Below are 20,620 nucleotides of genomic sequence, written 5' to 3' on the forward strand. Positions count from 1 at the left end.
CCTCTTCTTCCTCAGCTCTGTTTCTCTTCCTCCTCTTCCTCTTCTTCCTCAGCTCTGTTTCTCTTTCCTCCTCTTCCTCTTCTTCCTCAGCTCTGTCTTCTTCTTCCTCTGTTTCTCTTCCTCTTCTTCCTCAGCTCTGTTTCCTCTTCTTCTCTTCCTCTTTCTCTCTCTTCCTCTCTTCCTCCTCTTCCTCTTCTTCCTCAGCTCTGTTTCTCTTCCTCCTCTTCCTCTTCTTCCTCAGCTCTGTTTCTCTCTTCTCTCTCCTCTTCCTCTTCTTCCTCAGCTCTGTCTTCTCTTCATCTCTTCTCCTCTTCCTCTTCTTCCTCAGCTCTGTTCCTCTCTTCCTCCTCTTCCTCTTCTTCCTCAGCTCTGTTTCTCTTCCTCCTCTTCCTCTTCTTCCTCAGCTCTGTTTCTCTTCCTCCTCTTCCTCTTCTTCCTCAGCTCTGTTCCTCAGCTCTGTTTCTCTTCTCTCCTCTTCCTCTTCTTCCTCAGCTCTGTCTCTCTTTCTCTTCCTCCTCTCTTCCTCTTCTTCCTCAGCTCTGTTTCTCTCTCTTCTCTTCTCTCTTCCTCAGCTCTGTTTCTCTTCTCCTCTTCCTCTCTCTTCCTCAGCTCTGTTTCTCTTCTCCTCTTCCTCTTCTTCTCAGCTCTGCTCTCTTCCTCTCTTCCTCCTCTTCCTCCTCTTTCCTCTTCTTCCTCAGCTCTGTCTCTTTCTCTTTCCTCCTCTTCCTCTTCTTCCTCAGCTCTGTTTCTCTTCCTCCTCTTCCTCTTCTTCCTCAGCTCTGTTTCTCTTCTCCTCTTCCTCCTTCTTCCTCAGCTCTGTTTTCTCTTCCTCCTCTTCTTCCTCAGCTCTGTTTCTCTTCTCTCTTTCCTCTTCTTCCTCAGCTCTGTTTCTCTTCATCCTCTTCCTCTTCTTCCTCAGCTCTGTTCTCTTTCTCTTCCTCTCTCTTCCTCTTCTTCTTCCTCAGCTCTGTTTCTTCTTCCTCCTCTTCTCTTCTTCCTCAGCTCTGTTTCTCTTCCTCCTCTTCCTCTTCTTCCTCAGCTCTGTTCCTCTCTTCCTCCTCTTCCTCTTCTTCCTCAGCTCTGTTTCTCTTCCTCCTCTTCCTCTTCTTCCTCAGCTCTGTTTCTCTTCCTCCTCTTCCTCTTCTTCCTCAGCTCTGTTTCTCTCCTCATCTTCTCTTCCTCTCTCTCTTCCTCAGCTCTGTTTCCTCTCTTCCTCCTCTTCCTCTTCTTCCTCAGCTCTGTTTCTCTCTCTTCCTCCTCTCTTCTCCTCTTCTCTTCTTCCTCAGCTCTGTCTTCCTCTCTCTCTTCCTCTTCTTCCTCAGCTCTGCTCTTTCTCTTCCTCCTCTTCCTCTTCTTCCTCAGCTCTGTTCTTCCTCTCTTCCTCCTCTTCCTCTTCTTCCTCAGCTCTGTTTCTCTTCCTCCTCTTCCTTCTTCCTCAGCTCTGCTCTGTTTCTCTTCCTCCTCTTCCTTCTTCTTCCTCAGCTCTGTTTCTCTTCCTCATCCTCTTCCTCTTCTTCCTCAGCTCTGTTTCTCTTCTTCCTCTCTTCTCTCTTCTCTTCTTCCTCAGCTCTGTTTCTCTTCCTCCTCTTCCTCTTCTTCCTCAGCTCTGTTTCTCTTCTTCCTCTTCCTCAGCTCTGTTTCTCTTCCTCCTCTTCCTCTTCTTCCTCAGCTCTGTTTCTCTTCCTCCTCTTCCTCTTCTTCCTCAGCTCTGTTTCTCTTCCTCCTCTTCCTCTTCTTCCTCAGCTCTGTTTCTCTTCCTCCTCTTCCTCTTCTTCCTCAGCTCTGTTTCTCTTCATCCTCTTCGTCTCTAATGCCTCTGGAGTTGGAGCAAACGTTACATAATGAGCCTGGTGTTTGTCGCTTTCTATAAAGACTCAATAAAGACAAGACTCTGGGTCACACACACAAACACACAAAACACACAAATAAACACAAACACACACACACACACAAACACACACACAAACACACACAAACAATAAGGACTATGGACAGCGGCAAAGGTTTTGTAGCCTCGTCTCCGGCTGCTCTGTTTTTATCTCCATAAACTCATGGAGCAGCATAAATCACAGCTGGACTCACGTCTGTCTCACTGTTTAACACACATTTTACCACTGGACTTAATTCTCCACTAAAGCTTTAACTCTGCTGCCACATGTGAACAAACAGCGTCGTGTGATCAAGTGTCATCGGTCGTGGCTCGGTTCAGTTGTGCAGGTTTGAGTGCAGAATGTGGAACTCTACAAAATCATACTTCAGCACAGCACAGTTCTAAAGTCCTAGTGTGAGTGTGTTCAGACTGAAGTGACCCAAATCTGATTTTTTTGGCCTCTATGTGACCTGTATCTGATCTTTTATTGACCTGGTTTTAGACCTGGTTTAGACCTGGTTTAGTCCTGGTTTAGTCCTGGTTTAGTCCTGGTTTAGACCTGGTTTTAGACCTGGTTTTAGACCTGGTTTAGACCTGGTTTAGACCTGGTTTAGACCTGGTTTAGACCTGGTTTAGACCTGGTTTAGACCTGGTTTTAGACCTGGTTTAGACCTGGTTTAGTCCTGGTTTAGTCCTGGTTTAGTCCTGGTTTAGTCCTGGTTTAGACCTAGTTTAGTGTCCGGCAATGAGTGGAATTACCAAAAAAAAAAGAAAAAAAAAAGGGGGATTTAGCCCGAAAAGTGAAAACAGTAAAATCCCTCTGTGTAATCCATTTATTTCAACAAAGTAACTGTAATCCAATTACCACTCACTGAAACAGTAACTGTAACTGAATACAGTTACTCATTTGTACTCTGATTACTCGCTTGTGTGGTTGTGAGTGTGAACGATGTGAAACAGTTTGTTTGTTGGAGTAAAAACAGAGTGAACTCTGCCTCCTGCGACAAAGGCCAAAAGTGACATTTTAATCACAAAACAACAAACAACGACAATCTGCTCTGACCTTTAGTCCACAAAACAAAGTCTGGAATATATATATATATAATATATATATATATATATATATATATATATATATATATATATATATTATATATATATATATATATAAATATCATGGGAAACAAAAAACTGGAGCTTGGACTAAACCAGACCAGACTAAACCAGGACTAAACCAGGACTAAACCAGGACTAAACCAGGACTAAACCAGGACTAAACCAGGACTAAACCAGGACTAAACCAGGACTAAACCTAAAAACCAGGACTAAACTAAAAGGACTAAAAGACTAAACCAGGACTAAACCAGGACTAAACCAGGACTAAACCAGGACTAAACCAAGGACTAAAACCAGGACTAAACCAGGGACTAAACCAGGACTAAAAGGACTAAACCAGGGACTCTAAACCAGGACTAAACTAGGACTAAACCAGAACCAAATCAGGACTGAACCAAGACTGGACCTGAAGTTGTGTTTTTTTGTTTCATTCACACATGTTTAACATTTTGCTCCACCTTGTGATGTCATCATGTGGTAATACAGTAAAACTACAACAAAAATCCCAACTCCAGCTCTGTTTTTGAGGCAGAAACACTATAACCCGACTCAAACCTCACAAGAGTTTCTTCTGCGCAGTTTAAGACCTTTTTAAGAGTTTTTCCGTGTGACCTGATTCTTCTCGCTCCGTCAGCGTCAGTGTGGGACCAGACCCGGAGACGCTGATGTTCCTCCTCGTACAAACCACAAACGCCCTGAACCACGAACCCACAGAAAGGCCCTGGTCCCAGCTCGGGCCGGAGCAGGTCTGACGGAGGCTCTGGAGCGTCGTGGTCGCCCCGATAACCGGATTAGACAAATTACATTTCAGCGCGAGCCTCTGGAGGAGCAGGGGAGCGGGTTTGTGAGCCGAGGAGAGCGTGGTCCGGCTGAATAAAACATGGATCCTCTGTGGACTCTGGGCTCTGGAAGTAATCTGGACAAACGCAAAGATGCTCCTGACAGCGGAGTTTAATTATGAATATGAGTCGTGTTGGTCAGTGTGATTTCAGACGTGGATGAACTCACTGATTTTTGTCACGCAGCTCAACTTAAGTGAAGGAAACGGGTGTGTGTCTGGAGGGCAGAGCCGGATCTGGTCTCTGGGTCTGGTTAGTACTCGGACTGGAGAGCTCAGACTTAGACTTTAGACGTCTACACACTACAGGAGAATCTGCTTGATTTTGGCCTGATTTGTTTGTCGTGTGTGTGTTGTGTGTGTGAGTGTGTGTGTGAGTGTGTGTGTGAGTCGTGTGTGTGTGCGTGTGTCAGTGTGTGTGTGTGTGTGTGTGATGTGTGTGTGTGTGTGTGTGTTTGTGTGAGGTGTGTGTGAGTGTGTGAAGGCGAGTGCTCACTGATGCTCGTTTTTCAAGGTGTTTGTGAGAAAAACTTACAACTGTAATGAAATGTAGTGTAGTCGGTGTAGTTCTGATGGCGCTCGATGGAGGATTTATGATGTTGATGTAAACGAAAACTTTTTGAAAATGATGCTGGGTGCACGTAGCCCGGCTGGCGCCACCTAGTGCCTCCACTCAATTTCATTTCTCTCCAGGGACTAGATCAGGAATCAGAAAACACTAGACCAGGAGAGTCAAACTCATTTTGGTCCGGGGGTCGTGTCCAACCGACTTTGATCCTAAAGTGTCCGGATCAGAAAAACTCATTTCATATAAACCCCAAAAATAACAATAAGTTCAAATATTTGTGCAGAAAAACACAAATCTATTACAGAAATCTTTTTTTAATTGATGAACTCTTTCTTTTACAAAATATTATAATATTATGAACAACCTGAAACTTGAGAAAAAGATGCAAGTTTCAACACAATGTTTTAACATGAACTTGTATGTAAATTGGAATAAGTGAATTTTTGTTGTAAAATTCTGCACTCGGCTCCACTTTTCTCATGTTGGACATTTTTCTGATGAGGGTGTCACGGTCAACAGTCAAAACGATCGTCCTTTAAGAGCGTTTGGAAAGAGACAAGTCTTCATTTGTGCTGCTCTGGTGGGAGGGGCCACGTACAGAGACGCTGCTGCTGTGATAAACACCACAGAAAATTACCATTATTTTAATAGAAAATATAATTAAAATATTTTTAGTAGAAAATCAGCTGAGGGCCAGATTAAAGGTCTTGGAGGGCCGCATCTGGCCCCCGGGCCGTATGTTTGACACCTGTGCACTAGACGGTTTACAAAAACCCCGGAAGTTGTAGACCGCGCACCGACTGATCAGCTGTGAGCTGTGAAGCCGTGACGTCAAACTCAAGCTCCTGTCTGTGTCCCTTTTGTGGAACAACACAACAGAAAACAAAGAGTTGAGATGAATGTAAACGAAGACAGACCTTCTGTGTTGGCGACGATTCTCCAGATCGAGGATTTAAAGCCAGAACTAAGAGAATGTTTGATGAATTTTATCAAGGGGAAAGACGTTATTGTTCTTCTTCTTATGGGACTTGGTGCATTACATACGTCACAACTAAACAGCAGTGATTGGTTAAATAAAAAAGTACCCGCCTACTGTCGAGTGATCGAATCCTAACGCTGCGAGGACTGTTACGGCTCGCGGCCCGTCTCCGGCTCCGCATCGCCTGGCGCTCCCCGTTTGTATTACCGCGTGTATCTTCTGTATTTGCATGTCCTGTGTGGTACCTGACATCTGCCTGGTGGGCGTGGCCCTGTCGCTGTGGACCGGCTCTGACGTCCCTTATGCTGTGGTTCCTCCAATCCCTTCCCTCCACGTCAATCACCTCCACCAATAAAAGTGCAGTGCGCTTGTCCCTCCAGGCGGCTGGATGACAGATTCAGTTCGCCCCTCACATCTGTAGACTCCCTAAACCAGACTTGTCTCTCTTTGATATTGTGAAGTGTGTTTATGTTACTAGAATTTGTAGTTTTGCCAGTTTGGCTCGGCTCTTGGGCAGTTGGTTTTTTTCGTTGCTGTGGGCTTCCTTAGTTTAGGAGCGGTTTAGTTCACTTTGGGGAATTCTGATTTATCAAATGTAAAATGTTTTATTACCTCCGCCAAGGAGGTTATGTTTTTGCCGGCGTTTGTTTGTTTGTTTGTCTGTTTGTTTGTTTGTTTGTCTGTTTGTTTGTTTGTTTGTTTGTTTGTCTGTTTGTCTGTTTGTTTGTTGTCTGTGTTGTTTGTTGTTTGTTTGTTTGTTTGTTGTCTGTTTGTTTGTTTTGTTTGTTTGTTTGTTTGTTGTCTGTCTGTTTGTTTGTTTGTTTGTTTGTCTGTTTGTTTGTTTGTCTGTTAGCAACATAACTCAAAAAGTTATGGACCGATTTTGATGAAATTTTCAGGATTTGTTGGAAATGTGAAAAGGAAGAACTGATTTCATTTTGAAAGTTTAGTTAACATTGTGGTAAATGGGGCCAAAAATGTTGTTTCTCAAGGCAAGGCAAGTTTATTTGTACAGCACAATTCGTACACAAAGTAATTCAAAGTGCTTTACAGAATAAGAAATACATTAAAATCATAATAAAAACAAATCAAAACATAAATAATCATGAAGATTAAAATTTTAAAAAAGAGAGACATAAATTGGAGAGAAGAGTGCGGAATGAAAACCTTTCAGTTATTTGCACAGTTAAACAGAAATGTTTTGAGTCTGGATTTAAACAGCGTCACAGAAGAGTCTGTCTCACATGTTCAGACTGTTCCAGGTTTAGCTGCATGAACCTGAAACTCTGACTCCCCTTTGTTTAGTCGTGACTCTGGGCACCAGCAGGAGTTGGTCGTCCTGAGCTCCTCAGAGTGTGAGATGTTCATATGACACTAACATGTCACAGATGGACTTTGGTGCTCGGCCATGGAGACACTTGTACAAGCAGAGCTGCTTTAAAGTCTCTGAGGCACAGGAGCCAGAGCAGAGACCTGAGACCAGGACTTATGTGCTCGTACTTCCTAGTTCGAGTCAGGACCCGAGCTGCAGCGTTCTGGATGTTCTGGATGTTCTGGATGTTCTGGATGTTCTGGATGTTCTGGATGTTCTGCAGCGTCTCACAGCTCGTTTGGAGAGACCAGTGAGCAGAACATTACAGTATCTAACCTACTGGAGACAAACGCATGGATAAGTCTCTCCAAGTCTGATTTAGACAGTAAACCTTTGATTTTTGCTCTGTTTTTTAGATGGTAAAAGGCTGCAGATGTTATTGACTTGATGTGGCTGTTAAAGTTCAAGTCTGAGTCCATTATTACCCCTAGATTTCTTGCCTGATTTATCTCGGTTAATTATTGACCAAACCCCATGAAATGTGACTCAGGGATGGACAATGGGATCGATCCTCTTTCATATTCCAAATTGAAAGATACGAGACAAATATTTATGGAAAACACAGTTAATATGAGGGGGACTGTAGTCCTTGGCGGAGTCTGCGCTCTCTGACTGCTTTTCTAGTTTTGTTATTGTACTTACCTACATCACTTTATAAAACCCGTTTACTTTGCATCACATCTGGTTTGTGTTACTTTCCTTTGTCCCGAGCACTGGGTCGTAACAAGGACAGACGGTTTCTACGAAGTGAAAGTGACTGAAGAATCAGGCTATAAAAATGACCAAAACACAAAGAAAATGTGACTATACTGACACGTTTTAGTCATGAATGGGCCAAGTGCAATTTTTCTTAATTACGCACTTGTTTCACAGTTTTATTAATACCAACCACCACATCCCAGTTTCTGATTTCGAAAATCTGGTCATCCTAGATTCATATCAGATTTTCGACGACCTGCGCATCTTAACGTCGTCAGTATCTGTTAAAAGCTCCAGGTTCATCACATAAATCTGTGCTCAGTTTCTCTTCACTCTGAACCTCACACCTGCGTCTGCATTTCCCCAGCGCCGCTTTAATCCTCGTCCGTTTAACCGTCGTCGTTCGTCGATCGTGAGGATCGGCCGCCCAAACTTGCTCGTAAACCTCGGTTAAGAGCTGACACGCGAGTTTGAGTCCTCCGTTCCTTTAACTCGCTCACGCTGAAGTCCATCGGTGAGATTAAACCCGCACGTTTCCTCCGCTCTTAATACGTCTAATGCGTTTAACGAAGCGGGACTCATGTTGTCCGCGGCGTTTATGGAGCTCGAGCGATGCATTAGTGCGAGTAGCATTTAAAGAAGATATGTCGTGTTGAATATTTGACTTTTATGAGTTTTCATCCCTTAAATTGCCCTGTCTGTGTAGGATTTATGACACAAACACTCAGGAATGAACAGATATCGACGCAGATCAGTGGCGGAGCGTCAGAACCTGCAAGTCCTCCTCTGCCGGCCTAAAAAAAAATCTAAATCACAGACTGATGTTAATTTTTTTTTATTATTAAATCATTCCAAATGTTCTGTCCTCTTCCTTTCAGAGTTTTTCCGATGTTTGTGCTGCTTCCACACATGGATTTTTATATTAAAACGTTTGACCAATCGCATTTCAGCGTCACTTGTTGCCGGGCAGAGTTAAAGTCACAGACGTCAGAGGCTTTCACAATCTGTTTTAAACTAAACCAGGACTAAACCAGGACTAAACCAGGACTAAACCAGGACTAAACCAGGACTAAACCAGGATTAAACCAGGACTGAACCAGATCTAAACCAGGACTGAACCAGGACTAAAACCAGGACTAAACCAGAACTAAACCAGGACTAAAACCAGAACCAGGACTAAACCAGGACTAAACCAGGACTAAACCAGGACTAAAACCAGAACTAAAACCAGGACGAAACCAGGTCTAAATCAGGACTAAACCAGGTCTAAACTAGGTCTAAACCAGGACTAAACTAGGACTAAACCAGGACTAAACCAGGACTAAAACCAGAACTAAAACCAGGACGAAACCAGGTCTAAATCAGGACTAAACCAGGTCTAAACTAGGTCTAAACCAGGACTAAACTAGGACTAAACCAGGACTAAACCAGGACTAAAACCAGAACTAAAACCAGGACGAAACCAGGTCTAAATCAGGACTAAACCAGGTCTAAACTAGGTCTAAACCAGGACTAAACCAGGACTAAACCAGGACTAAAACCAGGACGAAACCAGGTCTAAATCAGGACTAAACCAGGTCTAAAGCAGGACTAAATCAGGTCTAAACCAGGTCTAAACCAGAACTAAACCAGGTCTAAACTAGGTCTAAACCAGGACTAAACTAGGACTAAAACCAGAACTCAAACCAGGACTAAACCAGAATTAAAACCAGGACTAAACCAGGTCTAAACCAGGACTAAATCAGGACTAAACCAGGACTAAACCAGAACTAAACCAGGACTAAATCAGGTCTAAACTAGGTCTAAACCAGGACTAAACTAGGACTAAAACCAGAACTAAAACCAGAACTAAACCAGGACTAAACCAGAATTAAAACCAGAACTAAACCAGGACTAAAACCAGAACTAAAACCAGAACTAAACCAGGTCTAAACCAGGTCTAAACAGTATGACTCTACAGTCGGTTTACATACTCATATAAATTTCTCATATAAAAATCATTTCTTTGTCAATATTATTTTTAATCTGGTTCAGGACAGACTGGACTTTTTATTTTCTTTTAACAGATAAAACTTCTTCGTCTTTGCTTCTCTACAGTAAAACAAAAGTCCTTTTATGAAGTCGTTTAGATGAATATTTAGATTTAAAATGTCCAAACTACAACAGAATGATCCACATGTGTCAGAGATGATCAATATAAAACAGAAATAATCACTTTAGTTCTGATTTAACTAAACATTTCCTCTTCATTTTTTAAACTAAAAGCTCTGAATTTGTGCTGAAACAAGTCGAAACTCTTCTGTCTCTGTGTTTATCCATCCTCTCTTTATCTGCTCCAGCTCCTCTTCCTCCTCTTCTTCTTCCTCTTCTTCTTCCTCCTCTTCTTCTTCTTCTTCCTCTTCTTCTTCCTCTTCTTCTTCTTCTTCGTCGGTGGAGCAGCTGTTTCTTGTTCTGTTTGTTTCTGGAGCCACTTTGTCAAAATAAATGATGAAAAATACAAGAGGTTTGAGAAGAGAGACGGAGAGAGAGAAGGACGGAGGGAAGAAGAGAGGGACAGAGAGAGAGAAGGACGGAGGGAAGAAGAGAGGGATAGAGAGAGGGAGAACTCAGAAAGGGATGGAGAGAGGGACAGAGAGCGGGATGGAGAGAGGGCACTTAGGGAGGGATGGAGAGAGAGAGAGGGAGAAAGAGAGGGATGGAGAGAGGGAAGAAGAGAGGGGTGGAGAGAGGGAGAAAAGGATGAAGAGAGGGAGAAAGAGAAAGACGGAGAGAGGGATAGAGAGAGAGAAGAAGTGAGGGACGGAGAGAAGGATGGAGAGAGAGGGGAGGATGGAGAGGGAGAACTTAGAGAAGGATGGAGAGAGGGAGAAAGAGTGAAAGAGATGGACGGAGAGAGGGATAGAGAGAGAGAAGAAGAGAGGGACGGAGAGAAGAATGGAGAGAGGGAAGAAGAGAGGGATGGAGAGAGAGGGGAGGATGGAGAGGGAGAACTTAGAGAGGGATGGAGAGAGGGAATTTACAGAGGGATGGAGAGCAGGAGAAAAGGATGAAGAGATGGAGAGTGGGAGAAAGAGAAAGACGGAGAGAGGGATAGAGAGAGAGAAGAAGAGAGGGATAGACAGAGAGAAGAAGTGAGGGATGGAGAGAGGGATGGAGAAAGAGAGGGACGGAGGGAGGGACGGAGGGAGGGGTGGAGAGAGAGGGGAGGATGGAGAGGGAGAACTTAGAGAAGGATGGAGAGAGGGAATTTAGAGAGGGATGGAGAGCAGGAGAAAAGGATGGAGAGATGGAGAGAGGGAGAAAGAGAGGGAAGAAGAGAGGGATGGAGAGAGGGATGAGAGAGAGGGGAGGATGGAGAGGGAGAACTTAGAGAAGGATGGAGAGAGGGAATTTAGAGTGGAAAGGAGAGAGAGATGGAAAGAGGGAGAGAGACAGGGAGAAAGAGAGGGATGAGAAAGGCATAGACAGAGGGGAAAAGAGGGATGGAGAGAGAGGGAAGGAAGAAGGGATGGAGAGAGGTAGAGGGATGGCGAGAGAGAAGAAGAGAGGGATGGAGAGAGGTAAAAAGAGAGGGAAGAAGAGAGGGATAGAGAGGGGGAAGAAAAGAGGGAAGGAGAGAGAGGGGGATGAAGAGGGAGAAGTAAGAGAAGGATGGAAAGTGGGAATTTAGAGAGAGGGATGGAGAGAAGGAGATGGAGAGAGGGAATTTAGAGAGAGAGGGAAAGAGGGATGGAGAGAAGGAGAGAGAGAGATGGAGAGAGGGAATTTAGAGAGAGAGGGAGAGAGGGATGGAGAGAAGGAGAGAGGGATGGAGAGAGGGACAGAGAGGGGGATGGAGAGAGGGATAAAGAAGTGAGAACTTAGAGAGGGATGAAGAGAGAGGGAATTTAGAGATGGATGGAGCGAAGGAGAAAAAGATGGAGAGAGGGATGAAGAGAAAGAGAGAGCGAGAGAGAGGGATGAAAGGAGAGAAGGCTGGACAGAGGGATGGAGAGAGGGAGCGAGGGCTGGAGATGGATGGAGAGAGAGGAATGGAAAGAGAGAGGGAGGGAGAGAAGGAACGTAGAGAGGGACAGAGAGATGGAGAGAGGGAACTTAGAGAGGAATGAAGAGAGAGAAAGAGACGAGGGATGGAAAGAGGATGAGAGATGAGAGAGAGAGAGAGAGAGAGAGAGAGGGATGAGAGAGAGGGAGAGAGAGGGATGGAGAGAGGGAAGAAGACAGAGATGGAGAGAGGTAGAGGGATGGAGAGAGAGAGGGATAAAGAGAGGGATGGAGTGAGGGAAGAAGAAAGGGATGGAGAGGGAGATGGAGAGAGAGGAATGCTGAGAGGGACAGAGAGAGGGAAGAAGAGAGGGACGGAGAGAGGGACGGAGAGGGGGATTGAGAGAGGGAAGAAGAGAGGGAAGAAGACAGATGGAAAGAGGTAGAGGGATGGAGAGAGAGAGGGATAAAGAGAGGGATGGAGAGAGGGACGGAGAGGGGGATAGAGAGAGGGAAGAAGAGAGGGAAGAAGACAGATGGAGAAGAGGTAGAGGGATGGAGAGAGAGAGGGAAGAAGAGAGGGATGGAGAGAGGGACGGAGAGGGGATAGAGAGAGGGAAGAAGACAGTTGGAAAGAGGTAGAGGGATGGAGTGAGAGAGGGATAAAGAGAGGGATGGAGAGAGGGATGGAGAGAGGGACGGAGAGGGGGATAGAGAGAGGGAAGAAGACAGATGGAAAGAGGTAGAGGGATGGAGTGAGGGAAGAAGAGAGAGGAACGGTGAGAGGGATGGAGAGAGGGATAAAGAGAGGGAGGGATGAAGAGAGAGGGAATTTAGAGATAGATGGGGAGATGGATGGAGAGAAGGAGAAAAAGATGGAGAGAGGGATGAAGAGAAAGAGAGAGAGAGAGGGATGAAAGGAGAGAAGGCTGGACAGAGGGATGGAGAGAGAGGAATGGAAAGAGAGAGGGAGGGAGAGAAGGAACGTAGAGAGGAATGAAGAGAGAGAAAGAGATGAGGGATGGAGAGATGGATGGAGAGAGAGAGAGAGATGAGGGATGGAGAGATGGATGGAGAGAGAGAGAGAGAGAGAGATGAGGGATGGAGAGATGGATGGAGAGAGAGAGATGGATGGAGGGAGGGAGGGAGGGAGGGAGAGAGAGAGAGATGAGGGATGGAGAGATGGATGGAGAGAGAGAGAGAGAGAGAGAGAGAGATGAGGGATGGAGAGATGGATGGAGAGAGAGAGATGGATGGAGGGAGGGAGGGAGGGAGGGAGAGAGGAGGGAGGGAGGGAGGAGGGAGGGAGAGAGAGAGAGATGAGGGATGGAGAGATGGATGGAGAGATGGATGGATGGAGAGAGAGAGAGAGGGATGGAGAGATGGATGGAGAGATGGATGGAGAGATGGATGAAAAGAGGGAGGGAGCAGCTGAACTGAAGCCAGAACAGTTTCCAAACGTCAGATCCACGTTTTATTAGTCGTGTTTTATTTATGAACATGTGAAGAGGAACAGACGGATCCGAGACAAACACGTGTCTCCTCGTCTCTGCGGGGTTGATGGTTCAGTTCCCGCTGCTGTTAAATGTTAAATACCGTTGTGTCGTTGGGCAAGACACGTCACACCTCCTGGTCTAAAACGGGACGTTGCTTCACCGTAAAACTGCTCCACAAAATGACTTTTACTGGCTTTTGTTTCGTGTTGAGTCGCCTAAAGCTGCGTCGCGTAACTTTTCTGGCTTCTCGTTTCCATGGAGACGTCGCTGCTCTGCCCGGAATGTTCCGCAGTGTGACATTAAACAGCTCCACTTTGCGTTTATTCACTCCGTCAAGGTGGTTTTATAGCTCAAAAAATGAACTAGAAAAAGGAGAGATTGTGACTGTGAGCGGGGTCGCCTCTCCACAGATCTGACTCGTAACTTGGTCTGGTTTGGTCTCCGTTAAGATATAAAGGTTTAATGCCGTACTGTGGAACATTCCAGACAAGGCAGTAACATCTTCACGGAGAAAACGATTTAAAAGTGACACAGTGCAGCTTTAAATGTGACTGTTGATCCAGTGATGTCGGTTTGTTGTGTTCGACTTTAGGCTCATAGTTCCACGATTTTCAACAATAATTTATATTTTTTTAAATGTTTTGTAGAATTTATTATTATTTTATTTTTGTGAGTGAAATCGGGCTAGAAATACGGTTAAAGCTGCACCTCCGTGTCTGGTGTGGTGCGCTACATTTCAGCACCATCTTGTGGACAAACACTAGTACTGCACCTGTCTGTTTTTACACGCTCTGTCCTCGAGGTACTTTTATATATTACTATAAATACTACTACTACTACTGCTCTACTACTGCTACTACTACTACTACTACTACTACTACTACTACTACTACTACTACTATACATACTACTATAAATACTACTACTACTAGTACAACTACTGCTACTGTAGAATCCAGGTACTTTTACTACTAGTACTACAACTACCACTACTACTGCTGCTGCTGCTTTTGACTCCAGGTACTTACTACTACTACTACTGCTACTGCTACTACTACTACTACTACTACTACTACTACTACTGTAGACTCTAGGTACTTAAGGTTACTGCTACTACTATAAATACTACTACTACTACTTCTGCTATTATAGACTCCGGGTACTTTTATATACTACTATTATTATTTATACTACTACTACTACTGTAGACTCCAGGTACTTTTATTACTAGTACTACTACTACTACTACTACTACTACTACTACTACTACTACTATTATCAATACTACTACTTTTACTATCAATACTACTATTTCTACTACTGCTGTTATTGGAGACTCCAGGTATTTTTATATACTACTATTATTATTTATACTACTACTAATATTACTACTACTACTACTACTGTAGACTCCAGGTACTTTTATTACTAGTACTACAACTACTACTACTATCAATACTACTACTTCTACTACTGCTGCTACTGAAGACTCCAGGTACTATTTATATACTACTATAAATACTACTACTACTACTACTGCTATTATAGACTCCGGGTACTTTTATATACTACTATTATTATCTATACTACTACTAATACTACTATTCCTACTGTTCCTACTGTAGACTCCAGGTACTTTCATACTATTATAAATACTACTACTACTACTACTACTACTACTACTACTACTGCTGCTACTGTAGACTCCAGGTACTTTCATACTATTATAAATACTACTACTACTACTACTACTACTACTACTACTACTACTACTGCTACTACTGCTACTGTAGACTCCAGGTACTTTCATACTATTATACTACTATACTACTACTACTACTACTACTACTACTACTACTACTACTACTACTACTACTACTACTACTGCTACTACTACTACTACTGCTACTGTAGACTCCAGGTACTTTTATACTACTATTATACTACTACTACTACTACTACTACTACTACACTACTACTACTACTACTACTACTGCTACTACTTTTACTAATTACTACTACTACGTGTCTGGTTTGCTGCGTTACGTTTCAGCACTTGTGGACAAACTCTAGTACTGCACCTGTCTGTGCTTTTACGCTCTGTTCTTTCTTCTTCTTCTTCTCAGAGATGTGCTGCAGAGGAGTGACCTTTGAATTTGACCTTTGACCTTCACCCCTCCGCCTCTGGACACTCTTCTGATGTCAGTAATAATGTCACCATTAAATATTAATACACATATTTTCTAAACTATAAAAAATAAACTATATACTAAATTGTTTTTCCTCTTTCAGGTGTTACTTTACTACTATACTACTTTGTGCAGGGTTTGTTATATACTGAACAATTCTACTACTACTATTTATATTCACTACTACTATTATAGACTACTTATTACTACTACTACTACTACTATAGACTCCAGGTTAGAGCTGCGCCGTGTCTGGTTTGCTGCGTTACGTTACAGCAGCATCTTGTGGACAAACTCTAGTACTGCACCTGTCTGTGCTTTTACGCTCTGTTCTTTCTTCTTCTTCTTCTCAGAGATGTGCTGCAGAGGAGTGACCTTTGAAGTTTGACCTTTGACCTTCACCCCTCCGCCTCTGGACACTCTTCTGATGTCAGTAATAATGTCACCATTAATTATTAATACACATATTTTCTAAACTATAAAAAAATAAACATATATACTAAATTGTTTTTCCTCTTTCAGGTGTTAAGCAACTTTACTGAACGTGAGTATCTGACGTTTGTGCAGTTTGTGTTTGTTATAGTTGACTGAAGGTGGGTGGTTCAATTCTTGGAGAAGTATGTGCTGTTATTGTGTCCCTGGGCAAGACACTTCATTTATATTTCAACACAGTGACTTTTGTGGAGTTTGATGGAGATGCAGATGTTTTGTATTATATTATTTTATTGATTTCTTTTGTAGAATATGATGGGGAGCTGTTTTTTATTTTTATTTATTGATTTTATTTTATTTTATTTTTTATTTGTAGAGTTTGGTGGGGAGATGTTTTGTTTTTTATTATTTTATATTTAATATTTTTGTATATATTTGTAGAGTTTGATGGGGAGCTGTTTTTTATTATTTTTATTTTATTTTTTATTTTTTTGTATATATTTGTAGAGTTTGATGGGGAGCTGTTTTTTAATTATTTTATTTTATATTTTATATTTTTGTATATATTTGTAGAGTTTGATGTGGAGCTGTTTTTTTATTATTTTATTTAATATTTAATATTTTTTTATTTATATTTTTCAGAGTTTGATGGGGAGCTGTTTTTTTTTTAATTATTATTTTAATTTATATTTAATATTTTTTATTTATATTTTTCAGAGTTTGATGGGGAGCTGTTTTTTAATATTTTATTTTATATTTAATATTTTTTATTTGTATTTTTCAGAGTTTGATGGGGAGCTGTTTTTTATTATTTAATATTTAATATTTTTTTATTTATATTTTTCGGAGTTTGATGGGGAGCTGTTTGGGTTTTTTTATTATTTTAATTTATATTTTATATTTTTTATTTGTATTTTTCAGAGTTTGATGGGGAGCTGTTTTTATTATTTTATTTTATATTTAATATTTTTATTTATATTTTTCAGAGTTTGATGGGGAGCTGTTTTTTGATTACTATTTTATATTTAATATTTTTTATTTATATTTTTCAGAGTTTGATGGGGAGCTGTTTTTTTATTATTATTATTTTATATTTAATATTTTTATTTATATTTTTCAGAGTTTGATGGGGAGCTGTTTTTGATTATTATTATTTTATATTTTATATTTTTATTTATATTTTTCAGAGTTTGATGGGGAGCTGTTTTTTGATTATTATTATTTTATATTTTAATATTTTTTATTTATATTTTTCAGAGTTTGATGGGGAGCTGTTTTTTTGATTATTATTATTTTATATTTAATATTTTTTATTTATATTTTTCAGAGTTTGATGGGGAGCTGTTTTTTGATTATTATTATTTTATATTTTATATTTTTTATTTATATTTTTCAGAGTTTGATGGGGAGCTGTTTTTTGATGATTATTATTTTATGTTTAATATTTTTTATTTATATTTGTAGAGTTTGATGGGGAGCTGTTTTTTGATTATTATAATTTTATATTTAATATTTTTTTATTTATATTTTTCAGAGTTTGATGGGGAGCTGTTTTTTGATTATTATTATTATTTTATATTTAATATTTTTTATTTATATTTTTCAGAGTTTGATGGGGAGCTGTTTTTTGATTATTATTATTATTTTATATTTAATATTTTTTATTTATATTTTTCAGAGTTTGATGGGGAGCTGTTTTTTGATGATTATTATTTTATGTTTAATATTTTTTATTTATATTTGTAGAGTTTGATGGGGAGCTGTTTTTTGATTATTATTATTTTATATTTAATATTTTTTTATTTATATTTTTCAGAGTTTGATGGGGAGCTGTTTTTATTATTTGATTTAATATTTAATATTTTTTATTTATATTTTTCAGAGTTTGATGGGGAGCTGTTTTTATTATTTTATTTTATATTTAATATTTTTTATTTATATTTTTCAGAGTTTGATGGGGAGCTGTTTTTTATTATTTTATTTTATATTTAATATTTTTTATTTATATTTTTCAGAGTTTGATGGGGAGCTGGTCGGATGACAGCGGGAACAGTCGTGATCACCGGAGGAATTCTGGCCACAGTGATTCTGCTGTGTATCATCGCTGTGCTCTGCTACTGTAGACTCCAGGTACTTTTACAATAAATACTACTACTACTACTGCTACTACTACTGCTACTGCTACTGTAGACTCCAGGTACTTTTACTGCTACTACTACTACTTACTGCTACTGTAGACTCCAGGTACTTTTACTGCTACTACTACTACTAATACTACTGCTACTGTAGACTCCAGGTACTGTTACTACTACTATAAATACTACTACTACTACTACTCCTGCTGTAGACTCCAGGTACTTTTACTACTATAAATACTACTACTACTACTACTACTGCTGCTGCTACTGTAGACTCCAGGTACTTTTACTACTATAAATACTACTACTACTACTACTACTGCTACTGCTACTGTAGACTCCAGGTACTTTTACTACTATAAATACTACTACTACTACTACTACTGCTGCTGCTACTGTAGACTCCAGGTACTTTTATATAATACTATAAATACTACTACTACTACTACTACTACTACTACTACTACTACTACTACTGCTACTACTACTACTACTATCACTAGCAGCCCTAATATGTATTTATGCTTCCTGTACTTAGTTACTTCTTAACACTGATGACAGTATTTGCCTGTGTCTAACCTGTGTACTCTTGTGTACTCTGTATGTACTCTTGTGTACTCTTATGTACTCTTGTGTACTGTGTGTACTCTTGTGTACTGTGTGTACTCTGTGTACTCGTAGTACTACTGCTGTAAGTCCAATGGCTCGGACAGCGGCTCTCTGTCCCAGCAGCACTTCGCCTGTAACGCGTGCTCCGTCTCGGGTCTGGACTCGGTGTGCACGCCCCTGTCCCTGTCGCCCCCGGAGCCGCCCGCCGCCCCCGCCAAGCCCCCCGCTGGACGCCCGCGGTACTGCCCCTCCTGCTCGCCGTACCGCTCGCCCTTCTACGTACGCACCACGGACGACACGCGCAACGGCGGCGAGCGCGTCACCTACATGCCCACCCACTACGAGAACCCCGCCCTGGCCCCGCCCCTTCCCGCCGCACCGCCGGGGAGAGGCGGCGCCATGCTGAGGAGCGCCCCCTGGAGTCCGCCGGCGGAGTTTTACACCAACACCAGGGCCGTGAGCACCGAAGTGTAACTGAACGCCACACCACAGACTAAAGGGTCATCAGAAGTATCGGAAATCTAATCGATGCTGAAACTGGTATCGAAACTAGATCCTCATTTTTCGCAGGTATCGATACTAAAATGTCACATTTAAGGGACAGAAATTAACCTTTAGAATGATCCGGAGCTTTCAGAACAGGTTTAACACCAGATTTACGGAACTTAGGTGGACCACAGACGTAAAACCGCAAAGAAATCACAAAGAAACTAAGATTTAACATTGAAAATTGAAAAGTGTTTTTTTTTTTTTTTTTATTATTATCAATGTGTCAGAATCAGTTTTGAGTATCAAGTCTGTTCCTTAGTATACATGCATCCCGAATTTCGGACTTCCAGCCATCGCGCAATGCATACTGGGAAGGGTCGTCCAAAAAAGTGAGCGTCAAACCGTCATGTTTGTTTTCCCAGTGGGATGAGTCTATTGACAAAGTCGATATTTTCAAGTCTTTTGAACCATATCACTTTTGTTTCTAGTTCTGATATTGTCATATTTTAGTTTTGGGATTCGGACATCGTAAGTGTGTGATTGTTGGATCCTAACAGCGGAAAACGGCTCGAGAAATGAACTTCGGAAGTTTGCGAACTCCATAAATGTAAAAGTGAATCAGATGTGTGTGACTGCAAACCTCCGTTCAAACTGTTTCTCTTCCCAACAGAATTGAAAAATAGTGAAAGGTGAAGGTGATGGGCAGGATTGATCCACAGGAAGAACCAAAAAGGAAACATCTGACTGCCGAAGAAATCATCCTTGAGTTTGCAGAGAACATTTTGTATGTGGAGCGACAACAAAACAAAATCCCGTTTGTTAATGTAGAGGAGCAGAAGACAAACAGACTGAGCTGCACTTTCTTGTTCTTGTGGTTTTACAGCAACATCACGTCTTGGTCTCTTTGCAGTGGAAGGTGTTTCCTGGTGAACAGTTGGAGCCTTTCACTTTGGCGTTGACTTTTTAAATTCGTAAACAAGGTTGAGCAATGGATCGTTGGCGAGAGATTGTTGATGCTCCACATACAAAATGTTCTCTGCAAACTCAGGATGATTTCTTCGGCAGTCAGATGTTTCCTTTTTGGTTCTTCCTGTGGATCAATCCTGCCCATCACCTTCACCTTTCACTATTTTCCAATTCCGTTGGGAAGAGAAACAGTTTGAACAGAGGTTTGAGTCACACACATCTGATTCACTTTTGCATTTATGGAGTTCGCAAACTTCCGAAGCTAATTTCTCTAACCATTTTCCGCTGTTTCCGCAGTATTATGCACAACAACTTAGTTTTCTTTTTCATACATACACATTGCATTCGATTTAATTTGTTTTTTAAATGCCATCATTGTAATTGATTCTTTTATTCAAAGTTCGCAAACTTTCTAAGCCCGTTTTCCGCTGTTAGGATCCAAAAACCACACAATTACGACGTCCGAATCCCAAAACTAAAATATGACAATATCACAACCAGAAACAAAAGTGATATGGTTCAAAAGACGAGAAAAGATCGACTTTGACTATAAACACATCCCACTGGAAAAACAAACATGACGGTTTGATGCTCACTTTTTCGGACGACCTTTCCCAGTGTGGATTGCGCGATGAACGGTCCAAAATTGGGGATGCATGTATAGAAATCGAGCTTGGGACACAGACGTTATAACTCAGTGTAAATAAAAGGTGATGTACATTAGTAGAGTTTTTGTATTTGTAAAAAGCCCTGAGTCCCTCACGAAAAGGCCACACCCTTTAAAAACCTTCACAGACTGTTAGTAGAACATTCAAAATATAATCACGTCTCTGTTTCTTTATTCTGCACAAAAATCTGGCAGAAATCGTAGTCGT

General features: G+C 41.3%; 1 protein-coding gene across 1 annotated transcript; it reads left to right on the forward strand.

The window, feature by feature from the left end:
• Positions 1-17,580: 17,580 nt before the first annotated feature.
• fam163ab (family with sequence similarity 163 member Ab) lies at positions 17,581-18,764 on the forward strand. The gene is made up of 2 exons (XM_055165202.1): positions 17,581-17,673; positions 18,363-18,764. The coding sequence occupies exons 1-2, from the start codon at positions 17,581-17,583 to the stop codon at positions 18,762-18,764; spliced, it is 495 nt and encodes a 164-aa protein (XP_055021177.1).
• Positions 18,765-20,620: the final 1,856 nt, after the last annotated feature.

Source organism: Boleophthalmus pectinirostris, unplaced genomic scaffold (assembly GCF_026225935.1).
Source record: "Boleophthalmus pectinirostris isolate CB_2022bp ecotype Guang Dong unplaced genomic scaffold, ASM2622593v1 HiC_scaffold_7, whole genome shotgun sequence".
In the NCBI taxonomy this organism is placed as follows: Eukaryota; Metazoa; Chordata; class Actinopteri; order Gobiiformes; family Gobiidae; genus Boleophthalmus; species Boleophthalmus pectinirostris.

Bases quoted from the DNA above. Each gene is read 5' to 3' on its own strand.
- fam163ab (XM_055165202.1), top strand. From the start codon at position 17,581: ATGACAGCGGGAACAGTCGTGATCACCGGAGGAATTCTGGCCACAGTG. The intron at 17,674-18,362 runs GTACTTTTACAA...GTGTACTCGTAG, and splicing joins TCTGCTACTGTAGACTCCAG to TACTACTGCTGTAAGTCCAA.